Source organism: Miscanthus floridulus, chromosome 13, assembly GCF_019320115.1.
Source record: "Miscanthus floridulus cultivar M001 chromosome 13, ASM1932011v1, whole genome shotgun sequence".
Lineage (NCBI taxonomy): Eukaryota > Viridiplantae > Streptophyta > Magnoliopsida > Poales > Poaceae > Miscanthus > Miscanthus floridulus.
In genome coordinates, this window is record NC_089592.1 from 436908 (window position 1) to 450191 (window position 13284).

Below are 13284 nucleotides of genomic sequence, written 5' to 3' on the forward strand. Positions count from 1 at the left end.
TAGATTTAGGTTCGACAATGTGTCTCCTGTTGGAGACAGCCTAAAGGCTAAAGATTCATTCCAAAAGCCAATATCCGAGATCCACAAAGAGCTATTCAACCAAAAGTTTAAAAGCTGCAGCTCAGCACCAGGCGCTGGAAATCCAACACCAAAGAAAGCTGCCTGGTCCAGACAATGCAAATCAAAACTACAGTAGAGCAGCACTTCATGTACACAGGCACGGCAGGCCTTCAGTGTTTCGGACAAGAATTTCACAGCATCCAAAATACCGCCTTTTTTTTGTCTCTCAGACACCACCGTCCACCCGAATAATTAAGCCAAAATTGTAACCAATACAGCTCAATTTTACATTCGAAATTCCTCACACAAAAACGAGAAGAAATTGCTTTCTGTGCTGTGGAACTTGAGAAGCCACTCACATTGGCCGGAGTGCAGGGGAACAGTAAAATTTTGAAAGTACATGTCTATGTGCTGTGGGAAGCTAGCTTGCCTGTCATCCTCGTATCTCTCTCTTCTAACTAGGCATGCGTCTCTTGGCGCTAATACACAAAACACAACCTAGCCTATGCTCCCTTGAGTTTGCGTGATGGAGGCCGCCGGAATATGTTAATGAGATCATCAACACCCTGTTCAAGCAAGTCACATGTACTTCTCAGTTGCGGCAAAGCAGATGTTCACGTTCTATCCAAAGTAAACCAAGCAAAGAAATGATCCATACCCGTGTAGTAATTACTAGGAAACAGAAGAGAACGATCAGATAGGAACCGAGCACCAGAAGGAACAGCAGATCAAAGGTAACACTTGCAACCTGGGTAGTTAGGGAATAATGACCATGTGAGATAGATTCAATCTGGTAATGTCTCAAAAGCACAACTGAAAAGTGGCAATTAACTTCATATGATCAAATCTGAAAACCCTTTCATAGTGATTAATTAATTCGTCACATAATTTATCAGGACAGTATATAAGAGCATTACAAAGCTTTTAGATCATTCTATTCTGAAATTGAACGACGACGCCAAAACATGAACAAAATGCACATAGGTTTGTGGTTACTTAAACATACCTGGTACACATTTAGAGTTGCTTTCGTTGCATCATAGAAAGTGAACATGCCATCAAGCGCATCACTTTGGACATGCACATCAGTAGTGTGTTCGGACAGTTCCTGCACCAGAATACCAATGTCATCTCTTGCCAGAAAAACAGGAACCAGGTGAGAGAGATGAAATCATTGAAAGCAATCATACGAACCTTTTTGAGCGCTGCTATGAAGGGATCATTTTTCTGTAGAAAAGGTGCAACTCGTGGTGTATGTGACAACAGATCCAACCAGGACCAGATATAGTGAGGATTAATGGCTAAGCTGCTATTGTCTGCAAAAACGTCGATGTTCCTTCCTTTCAATCCATAGATGTGTCTCTGTAAAAGAGCAAGAGGCAGCCAGTAGATTTTAATTTCAATCATCATTTTGATAGTAGCAGTATGATGATTCAAGCCTCCAATGACCTCTCATCACAATCAAACAACAAATTGTGCACTGTAAGCCATTTTAATATAAATGAAATGAAACTGGATGCTACACTCCAAATTGCACCAGCTTCTGAGCCCCTTAACCCACAACATAAAACCCACCCGCATGAACATGTACACCAAAAAATCAATAACAAACAATTGTCCAAGCACTAACTGAGAAGCAAATGATTTAGCTTACCGCAAGACTCTCAGAAACTAATCTGACAGTTCGGATTACTGACTCAACATCTGTAGATTCTCTGCCAAAAAGGGGAAAGAAACATATAAGTATAATAGATTGGAGTGCTTGCACCCAAAAGACTCAGGATGCATTGGAAGTGACTCACCTAGTGTCATGAAGACCACCAGTGCTTTCCAAAAATTCAGGAGGGGTAGACATTTCTGAAAGAGTAAGTGCAGTCACTCTAAACCTTGAGAACTGTTCGTGTTCCCATGCTACCTACAAGTTTGCAAAACATGACACACGTTGAGACAGACACATAGACAATAAAGTGCAATAGGAGAATTTAAGAACCCCAATTAGGCACATCATGATTCCAATTCACATTGAGTAAACATTAAACAAGCACTAAGGTAAACGACATACAAACCTGATTAGTATACAGATGCACTATGTAGTGAAGATGGCAGTGTGATGCAAGATACAATAACAGTGGTGTAGATAGTGATGTCCATCAAAATGCAAACAACAACACAACAACAACAACAACAACAACAAAGCCTTTAAGTCCCAAACAAGTTGGGGTAGGCTAGAGTTGAAACCCAGCAGAAGCAATCAAGGTTCAGGCACGTGAATAGCTGTCTTCCAAGCACTCCTATCTAAGGCTAAGTCTTTGGGTATATTATATCCTTTCAAGTCTCCTTTTATTGCCTCTACCCAAGTCAACTTCGGTCTTCCTCTGCCTCTCTTCACGTTACTATCCTGGCCTAGGATTTCACTACGCACCGGTGCCTCTGGAGGTCTCCGTTGGACATGTCCAAACCATCTCAACCGGTGTTGGACAAGCTTCTCTTCAATTGGTGCTACCCCTAGTCTATCACGTATATCATCGTTCCGAACTCGATCCCTTCTTGTATGACCGCAAATCCAACGCAACATACGCATTTCCGCGACACTTATCTGTTGAACATGTCGTCTTTTCGTAGGCCAACATTCTGCACCATACAACATAGCAGGTCTAATCGTCGTCCTATAAAACTTGCCTTTTAGCTTCTGTGGTACCCTTTTGTCACATAGGATACCAGATGCTTGCCGCCACTTCATCCACCCTGCTTTGATTCTATGGCTAACATCTTTATCAATATCCCCGTCTCTCTGTAGCATTGATCCTAAATATCGAAAGGTATCCTTCCTAGGCACTACTTGACCTTCCAAACTAATATCTTTCTCCTCCCGAATAGTAGTGCCGAAGTCACATCTCATATACTCAGTTTTAGTTCTATTGAGTCTAAAACCTTTGGACTCCAAAGTCACCCGCCATAACTCCAGTTTCTGATTCACTCCTGTTCGGCTTTCATCAACTAGCACTACATCGTCCGCGAAAAGCATACACCAAGGGATGTCCCCTTGTATGTCCCTTGTGACCTCATCCATTACAAAGGCAAACAAATAAGGGCTCAAAGCTGACCCTTGATGTAATCCTATCCTAATCGGGAAGTCATCCGTGTCTCCATCACTTGTTCGAACTCTAGTCACAATATTGTTGTACATGTCCTTAATGAGCCCGACGTACTTCGTTGGGACTTTATGTTTGTCCAAAGCCCACCACATAACATTCCTTGGTATTTTATCATAAGCCTTCTCCAAGTAAATAAAAACCATGTGTATGTCCTTCTTCTTCTCCCTATACCGCTCCATAACTTGTCTTATTAAGAAAATGGCTTCCATGGTTGACCTTCCGAGCATGAAACCAAATTGGTTCGTAGAGACCCGCGTTATTGCTCTCAAGCGATGCTCGATAACTCTCCCATAGCTTCATAGTATGACTCATCAACTTAATTCCCCGGTAATTAGTACAACTTTGAATATCCCCTTTATTCTTGTAGATCGGTACCAATATACTTCTCCTCCACTCATCAGGCATCTTGTTCGATCGAAAAATATGGTTGAACAGCTTGGTTAGCCATACTATAGCTATGTCCCCGAGACATCTCCACACCTCGATTGGGATACCATCCGATCCCATCGCCTTACCTCCTTTCATCCTTTTAAACGCCTCTCTGATCTCAGATTCTTGGATTCTCCGCACAAAACGCCTATTGGTGTCATCAAAAGAGTCATCCAACTGAAAGGTTGTATCCGTATTCTCACCATTGAACAATTTGTCAAAATACTCTTGCCATCGATGTCAGATCTCATCCTCCTTCACCAAGAGATGCTCCCTTTCATCCTTAATGCACTTAACTTGGTTGAAGTCCCTTGTCTTTCTCTCACGAACTCTAGCCATCCTATAAATGCCCTTCTCTCCTTCCTTCGTACTCAAACGTTGGTAAAGATCCTCGTACGCTCTACCCTTTGCCACACTTACAGCTCGCTTTGCAGTCTTCTTTGCCACCTTGTACTTCTCTATGTTGTCCACACTCCTGTCATGGTATAAGCGTCTATAACACTCTTTCTTCTCCTTAATAGCCCTTTGGACTTCCTCATTCCACCACCAAGTATCTTTAGCCTCGCCTCCGCTTCCTTTGGTTACTCCACACACCTCTGAGGCCACCTTCCGAATGTTGGTTGCCATCTTCTCCCACATATTGTTTATGTCTTCTTCTTCCTTCCAAGAGCCCTCTTTGATAACACTTTACCTGAATACCTCTGACGTCTTCCCTTTCAGTTTCCACCATTTTGTTCTTTCAATCTTAGCTTGTTTATCCTTACGGGCACGCACCTAAAAACAAAAGTCTGCCACCAAAAGCTTATGTTGAGAAACAACACACTCCCCTGGTATCACCTTGCAACCCAAGCATGCTCGTTTGTCCTTTCTTCTTGTGAGGACAAAGTCAATCTGGCTAGAGTGTTGTCCGCTACTGAAGGTCACTAGATGAGATTCTCTCTTTCTAAAGAAAGTGTTAGCTATCATCAGGTCAAAAGCTACTGCGAAGTCTAGAACTTCCTCCCCCTCCTGATTCCTACTACCATACCCAAAACCTCCATGAAGTTTACTAAAATTCTACCGTCAATGGACAGGTGGATAAGAGGAACATAAGAAACATATGTTTTATTCCACATACTTGATGTATAGGTTTAGTCACTAGTTCTACACAGATGACTATTGTATATGTATTCAAAAAGGGTGTTGTCATCTAATGCCTATTGTATATGTTTTTTTTTTTGTTCAAATGTTCCTTGAAACATCAAGAAGTACATACTCTAGGATTTGAGACATTAATCTTCTTGTGCTTGATTCCAACGGAAACACCCATTTCTTTAGAAACATCCGAAAATTCCTGAAAGCAAATAAATTCACAGATATCAATATGACTATCCTTGCAATAGCTAAGGTTATGGACCATCAAGCTTCAAATGATTAACATACTTCAAAGATTTGCTTGATATAGGGATTTTCTGGTGGCTTTGATACATGCATCCAGAGGTCATTACTCCAGGAACCAACACTGTTCAAGCAAATTGCGTAGTCAATGCTCTCGCGTACACGCTGATCAAAACTCCTAAGCCACTGCATCATTAAAAAAACAGCTGTAAGTTGCTTACACAGATGACATAAAGGACCTAGTGGCTAAATCAAACAAATGGGCACTTACCTTGCTAGTTCCATTGTAATTGTAGGGTCCGCCAGATGTTAACCCAAAGAGAATATTGTACTTGCCCCTTGTCTTAGGATTTGAATACAGACGTGAAAATAGTCTTGCGATCTCTAGAAGAGCCACAACTCCACTTCCATTGCTGTCGCTTCCCACAGAAAGTGCCTGAGAAAATCCGTGTTATCGGAGACATCTAGAAGAACATTATGGGAACACTTTTTGGACAAACATACAGGTGCAGCACCGAAGGTGTCATAGTTTGCAACTATGGCAATAGTCGGAAGCTGTTCACTATCACCCTCTCTTTTCAATCCAGGTAACCATCCCTGCAACTCAAAAGATTCAGTTTCAGTGTATTCAGATTTCCAAAAGGAACAAAGGAAATAGTTTTGTTTGATAACACAAACATAAGTTTGGAACAGTCACTTATAGGCCTCTACACTTATTTAGCTGCTTCTGAATGGGAAAACCCCAAAAAGTTAACTTAAGGAAATAAAGCACATTTTAACTGACAGTAAATTGATTTTAGAATAAAGGCTACCTGGATATTAGAAATGGTCGGAGATGACACTTTTCTAGGCTCTGCTGAGGACACGACAAGTTTGTAACTACAAGTTGAAACAAAAAATATCAGAAGAAAATACAATGAGACTGACAGTTTCAAAAAATTTCCATACATCATAGTTGGGTTAAAGTTCAAAGTGCAAAAAGGCGGCCAGTTTAAAACATGCACAATTTCTCATGAGTACTACCCTCCCGTTGTTGCAGAGGCTGGTTGACCTGAAGAGGCAATTTTATGGATATCTGCCAGCAGGTTATCAAAATTGTCGTCGTGCAAAGCAAAGTACACTGGATACTGCATGAAGCAATGAACACAGTTTAGCCAAAATGTCATATGAGACAGTAAAGTAAATGTGGATTATCTCAGGATCTTGAATGCAATCAATTCTTAGACTGTTAATCGATGAAGCCATTTTTCATACAGACTAATAATGAAGTTGGATGCATCTTAGCTTTGTGGAATCAATTTATTTGTTGTGCTATATGTTTATACCAGTGGAGCTATGTAACATATCTGCTGAGGCTTTACAAAAAAGTGAAGGATGTCCAGAATGACTAGCGTGATAGATACAGAGTCAAACTGAGCTATTTGCTTAGATCAAAGAGAAAACTATGGCTTACTGGAACTTGTTCATGCACAAGCAACTTCTCCAGCTCAGTCAGTACACCTTTGACCTTCCCCTTGTCACCCGCACTTTCCTTATCACTGCGGTTTGTCGGGAGCAGAATGAGCAATCCCCCCAGATGTTTTTTCTCCACCAGGTACTCTGAGAAGGCATCGTAAGAGTTTTCAGCAACAGAGGTAGGTGGCGGTACTAGTGCTTTAAGATTTGGCAGCAGTAGAAATATCATTGACAGTTCATATTTAATGATCATGATGTTATAATGTGAAATGGGCACACCAGATTTGGAAACGTAAGCGACATGCATATAGTGATAACTAGTGAGCAAAAGCTAGTACAGACAATTGTGAATCCAAAGAGGAGCTTGTAACAGCAAAACCCATCCGACAGACAGGAAAAGTGTGTGTGGAGTGGAGGCGGGAAGAGATCTACCTGCTAGTATAATAAGCTACTACTAGTCCATAATTTGATAATTAAGAAGACGTAGTAGTAGGGGGGAGGGAGAGTGAAGTGAGCTGACCTCTGAGGAAGGAGAGCGGGAGGTCGAGGAGCGGCGCGACTAGGGCGGAGCGGGAGAGGTCCGCACCGGCGGGGAGCGGGAGCGCGGCGGCGTGGTGGTTGATGACCGCGGCGCGGGAGCCGAGCGGGGCGCCGGCGAGGTCGTACTGGATGAGGCGGTAGACGCCGACGGCAGCGGCGGCGTCGCCGAGCTCGACGCAGGCGAGGAGGACGAAGGCGACGGCGAGGGCGGAGGAGATGGAGGCCAGCAGCTCGCCGGAGGGAGACATGGCTCCCGGCTCCCGCCTCCCGCGCTCCCTTGGATGGCTGGCGGCGGGATTTAAGGCAGCAGGGCAGATGCGGGAGGGAGACGAGGTGGGATTGGAAGAGATGCAGATGCAGATGTCGCCGCCGCTGCCGCCCTGCTGCTGCCTCAGCCTGCAGACCCCGCCCGATACGATTAATTTTGATTCATTACTCTACCAATTACCAAAACTGTTGGGCTTTCCTTTGCATATTTTTTAATCTCATCATTAGGTCTCATTCATCAACTTGTGAAAAATTCAAATCTTTTTCTAGAATAAAATTTGAAATCTTTATTTACTGTGCATGTGCAACAGGGAGGGTTATCAACTGCTTTTCCAGCCCTTCCGTGTGACTGACCATGTGCGCAAAACTGTCCGGTTTCCTTCGCATATAGGCTTCGTTCGGTTTATCTAAAATCTGGCTTGTTCGGCTTCTTTTTTTTTTAGCTGGGGTCATGTTTTTCTCTCACAACATTTCAGCCAGAACAGTGTTTTTCAGTCAATTTCAACCAAGTTTCAGCAAACCGAACGGGGCCATATTCTCAAATCTCTAGCTAACCAACTTAAACTTTTCAAATCTTTGTTGGCTTTCCTCCTACAGTGTGCCTTACAACGTGACTGACTTCAAGCGTCCTTGACGAGTGGGCCCAAGACAAGTTGCCCACACGCTCCCACCGCGTTGGGTGTCGCCATCTGCCGCCGCGGCCACCTCCACCACGTCAGTTCGCCGCGCCACCCACGCCATATATGTTGCGATGAAAACACGTGTTTCAAACATATGTTCTAGGTGTTTTCAGATGTATGTTGTAAGTATTTCATATAGATGTTGCGAAGGTAGATTCGGATGTTGCACAGGTTGCAATGGCTATACCCGTATATTTCAAGAGTTTGTTCAAAACGTTTCATCTGTTTGAGACGTATGTTGCAAGTGGTTTATCTTGATGTTGCATATGTGTGCAAGCGACTGTGTTGCAAATTTCAAATGTTTTCTCCATTTCAGGCGTATGTTGCAATGGTTTCATCTGAGTGTTGCAGAGGTAGATTTGGATGTAGGTGTGGAGGAAGCCAAGTCCTCGGTGGTCCAGCAGTTGCGACTCCCTTGTGTGGTGAAGATGGGGGCCGCAGACACGGGAGCGGCGGGGACGGGATGCCGCGGCGGATCGGGCGGGATGGGGAGTGGCCTGGATGGGCGCAGGGGTAAGGGAGGTGTGTTCGTCGGGAGCAGGCACAGGCGCGGGAGCTCCGTCCGAACAGACGCCGCCTTCGAGGCGGGATGGGCGCGGGGCGAGGGAGTTGCGTGCGTCAGGCGTGGGAGCTGCGTCCGGACGTCCGGGCGCTAGCAGTCCCGTTTGAAGTACAGTAATACCTAAATACAAACATTTTAGCGAGGACATCTGCATTATTTAGTGTTGACTTAAACAGTAAACACCCAAATGGCAAAAAGTAGGTCACCTATATCAAGTATTACAGTATTAGAGTTAAAATTGTTTTTTTTTAATATTAGAATTAAAATTGTGTTTAAACGAGCTGACGGCCATTATTTAGGCAAACGGTGGCTTCGTTGTTATCATTGTAAGGCTTAAGATCCTTGGGTAACTCATCATCTGACTTGTGGTTGCTACGTACATTCAGAGATTTCTCAGAAGAAATTAGCGCCCTCCCTCACCAGACTCGTCGACCGTCCACGGTCTCCCCCGCCCTGCCCAACCGGACTAGCGGTGGCCCGACCACACCTGCGACTGCCCCATCCCTGGACTACCTGGGCCTCGCTACGACCAGTCAAATTTTTCCTCTGGCTCGCGGTACGGCGAAGACATTGGATTGGATTGCAGACCGACGGACACGGCACAGCCTCGACGCGCTCGATTGATCACGCATTTCTAGGGGCAACCGATAACCTTCGAAGAGACTGTTTACTCAGTCGCCCCTATACAAGAATCTTTACAAATTATATATTTGTAGGATCGGTTCTCGGACCGCCCCTACAAATCAATTTGTAGGGGCGGCCGGTGTTTCCAGCCACCCCTATAAATCGATTTGTAGGGGTGGCTTGTATTACCAGCCGCCCGTACAAATCGATTTGTATGGGCGGCTGTAGTACCAGCCGCTTCTACAAATAGGTATTTGTAGGGGCGGTTCAATTTAGAACCGCCCCTACAGTACATTTTTCTGCAATTTTTTTTTTCAAATTTACAATTCAAAATCGCGTTGCCGAACGTCCCATGACCAACGTTCCGAACCGCGTTTGCGTTGCCGAACGCCCCGCGACCAATATTCCGAACCGCGTTCGCATTGCCGAACGCCCCGCGACCAGCGTTCCGAACCGCGTTCGCGTTGCCGAACGCCCCGCGACCAGCATTCCAAACCGCGTTCGCGTTGCCGAACGCCCCGCGACCGCGACTACAAGCACAAGAGTATTCTATAAACTACAATTATAAGTCCAATTCACAAGAATATATACAATCCATTATTAAATATATAAATTCCATACACATTGTTATCAACGTCCTAGAGCTAGCCTTTCAGTCTCACGAAGGTGTTGTACTGAGGATTTGTACCTAACTCAGACTCTCGGTCATGGTAGGCGCCTCTGACGTGTACAATCTGGTCCAATATGAAGTTGCAAAGGTCGCCGACGAGCTCTAAGAGTTGGTCATCCTTGTATGGGTCTCTTTTCATTCCTTTCTCTTCTCTCCACTACAAGAGAACAAGTTTCGGTTTAGTATTTCATACCATTTATAAAGTTTTTATACTACGGGTGAAGAGGTTCAAACTTACCCTTAAGGGGTGTCTCCTGTAGGCACCGGTGTTACTTATTATAGAACATATATAGTATCAACAATGTACACTTCCAGGCTTCTGCTTGAGGCACTTTGTGTTTTGCATATAAAAATATTAAGTAATGCTTTTAACAGCCATGTAATGGAGTACTGAAGAAGTAAGTTACACTTACCGCACATAGTGTTTTTATAGCCAGCTTTTCCTTCTTTGCTGGATCATGCCTTCCATGATGATTAGTGACATAGAACATAAATGCCATGTTCGAATTATTTTAGCAAATACAACGTGTTAGTATCCAAAAGTGAACGTTACAAGTATGTATACAAACATATAAGCTAATGAAGATTGTTGATATGTATACGTCTTGAGAATCGATATAAAGTCTTTGTATGTCACCGTGTCCTTATCTAATGAATCAAAGACCCATGCCATGCTCCTCCCGACATCGACGGCTATACAAATCCAGTGGTTGCTGCATGGATTTAATCATAGAACTAGATAAGCTCTTTTGCATCGAATAAAATATATCGAACAAAGCTTTAAGTATAGAGTTGAGCTTACTCGAAGTTATATGGTAACCATATAGTAGAGTGTTGTTGGAGATTTTTGAAAGCCAGGGCAATATATGCCGCAACCTTAAGGGACTATTCCCTTAGTTTCGTCGTACGGATGTACTCTTTCTCTCGAAGAGTCTTTGCAGCAGCTAGCTCTTTGGCATCAAATGTCCACCATTTAGGGTAATTGAAATTTATTTGGGCTATAGCTTGAGAGTCTACATACCCGACTTTCACACTTGGCATTTATTTGACAATGTGCACTTGTATTCTACAAATCACGGCGTGGGTTAGTTAAAACAAAATTCAAAATTTACATTCATATCATATCAGGAGGACAAAGACTTACAGGCACCACGTGCGAATTAGATTCATCTCCATTTCTCCCAGGTGAAAGCATGTTTGCATGTCATTGAAGTCAAAGACAATTTTCCCGGCTGGGCTTCCAAATGTGCCAGTGAGGAAGAATGCTTGTATGATATTTATGCTCGTTGGGAGAACACGCAAGTACCGATCATGGAACCTTCTCATTCCAAGTGGTAGGCGCTGGATGTCCCAGTTTGGTAGGAAGGGCTTGCCTCTTTCATATGTTTTCGGACAATCCTTTGACCATTTGATGGCATCAACATTTGGATACTGCTTTGCAATTTGGTAGAGTTTGCTAGTGACGGCCTCCTCAGAACCCCGTGATGGAACTTTTTAAACTTGGTTCTCAGGCTTGAACTGGTCATGGGAATACCACTTGGACACCGACGAGACGCCTTTAATCGGAACATAAACTGGCCTTATGGTGATTGGATGCATCTTTCGAAGTTCCCATTCAGGCACGTCCTCATCTTCTTGTGTTGTAGCTTCTTCAGGAGGCACTCGTTGTTCATGTATTGGCCGTGCTTGTTGAGAAGACTATGATATCTCATGATGCACTTGCTTGGTATGAGCTGGAGAAGGTTGTGGCATCTCATCAGGTACATGCTCGCTAGGAGGCGGGGAAGAATGTAGCATCTCAGGAATGTGGGGGTCATGAGACGGTGAAAATATCTCCCCGACCTCAACAACTCGCTCCAAATTTGGGAGAGGGGGAGGCAACGAAGAAGCAGTCAATATAATGTCCCGTTTGTGCCAGAGGATGAACTGCCCCATAACGTCTCCGAGTAACACCAGCCCCTCAGGAGTTGCATAGTCTATCCTCCACTGCATGAACTCGGGCTTCACTGTATGCACCTCGACCCTAGTGTAGTCCGGAGGTATCTTATTATTGTGGTGTAAGCCACCGGGATGATGTGCCACACCCGTTGCCACCTCCATCATAGTGTTCTGCCGGCCGCTGAGAAACACCAAGGTGCAACTAGTTGGTTCCCGTATGCAATCGACTGGGGTTGTGGCTGCAGTGGAACCTTAGCTGCTAGGAACTTTCAGAGGGCTACCAACTAATGCCAGTTCTCCCAGCGGCGTCTCTAATATCCGTGGCTCTATAGACAGTCCTTGCTCCTCCAGCGGCTTTGCAACTAGAGCCTTCACTTGGAGCTCAAGACTAGTCTCCCGGTCTCGGCCATGTTTCTTATACATGTGCCTGTCCTCTTCGAATCCTTGCTTCCAGGTCGTTCTTTTCCCTAGCCCCCTGGTGCGGCTTGTGTGCTCCTTGTTTCCCAAGCCAAGGCTAAGCTCATCTCTCTCTCTGGAAGGATTGAATGAGCCCTTCTCCTTGTCTTTAGCATATTTCAGTATCCTTGATACCGCCTCTTGGGTCTCTGGCTTATCAAACTTAAGATTACTGCCGGATGATTCTGTACTTCTCGTATATATCCAGTTCCTTGAGCGTACCTTCCAATTCGTCACATCGATATTCCCAGCAGCTACGGCCTCTTCGTCCATCTTCCTAAACTGCTCTTCCTTGGCATAGTAGCCACCGGGGCCTAGATGATGGTGGTGTTTGTTCCTCTTCGCCAGCTCAGTGTTACGGGCACTAAGCTCCAATGCCTCCGGTGAAGTCTTCTGAGCCATGAGCTCCTCCCATTGACTAGGAGTTATTTTGCCGAACTCATTGAAGGGAGTTAACCCCTTTTGGATATACTTCATGTTGAGCTCCGACCTCCAACGTCGAAATGACTCTCCCATCATCCTGATAGCATTTTTTTTACCAATTCATGCTTACCCTCCAGAAATCTAAAATTGACCTTCAGCTGCCTATCCCATAGTGCATTCTTTGTGTTCTCTAGTACCTCTTTTCAGTTAGGGATTGCTGGGTTCAATTTATCTCTTACTAGGGCCTCGATCGCATTACAGAATTTTCCTCTTAATTCCTTCGGCTCAAGGATCTCCCCTGCTGGCCTGACCTCCATTATCACATGCATGCCTTATCTAGATATAGATTTCCTTTTCTATCCCCTCATTTCCTCTTAGGCTTGGTAGTCGTGGTTGTCTTGAGTTTGTGGAGCAGAGGCATCGTGATCCGTCTCTGTGGCTGTTGCCTCTGCTCTCCTTTCCTCTACTCTGTCTTATCCAGCGAGATGTCGCGGACGTCGACGTCGTCTTTTTCGAGTTTCAGGAGGGACCTATATATACGATAGTTCAAAGTGTTAGCAGAGGTAACATAGCCAAAGCTTTAGCAAAATTTACAAGCTAAGGTTTTTTTCTTACCTCCTCGTTCGGGTCAAAATCCTTGTCCAAATC

General features: G+C 44.4%; 1 protein-coding gene across 1 annotated transcript; it reads right to left on the reverse strand.

The window, feature by feature from the left end:
* Window positions 1-236: 236 nt before the first annotated feature.
* Window positions 237-7450, reverse strand: LOC136501286 (uncharacterized). Its single transcript, XM_066496789.1, has 14 exons — window positions 6997-7450; window positions 6475-6620; window positions 6045-6148; window positions 5834-5900; window positions 5526-5618; window positions 5293-5457; window positions 5067-5207; window positions 4900-4977; window positions 1863-1975; window positions 1715-1775; window positions 1255-1422; window positions 1067-1168; window positions 719-808; window positions 237-626 (listed from the first exon to the last, which is right to left on the reverse strand). Exons 1-14 carry the CDS (start codon window positions 7262-7264, stop codon window positions 564-566), a joined length of 1659 nt encoding a protein of 552 aa, XP_066352886.1. The 5' UTR covers window positions 7265-7450; the 3' UTR covers window positions 237-563.
* Between the last annotated feature and the right edge of the window lie 5834 nt (window positions 7451-13284).

Coding starts and splice junctions, on each gene's coding strand:
- LOC136501286 (XM_066496789.1), bottom strand. CDS start 7,264: ATGTCTCCCTCCGGCGAGCTGCTGGCCTCCATCTCCTCCGCCCTCGCC. Junction 6,621..6,996: donor CCCGCTCTCCTTCCTCAGAG/GTCAGCTCACTT, acceptor ATGCCTTCTCAG/AGTACCTGGTGGAGAAAAAA. Junction 1,976..4,899: donor TTAATGTCTCAAATCCTAGA/GTATGTACTTCT, acceptor GCAAACTTGTAG/GTAGCATGGGAACACGAACA.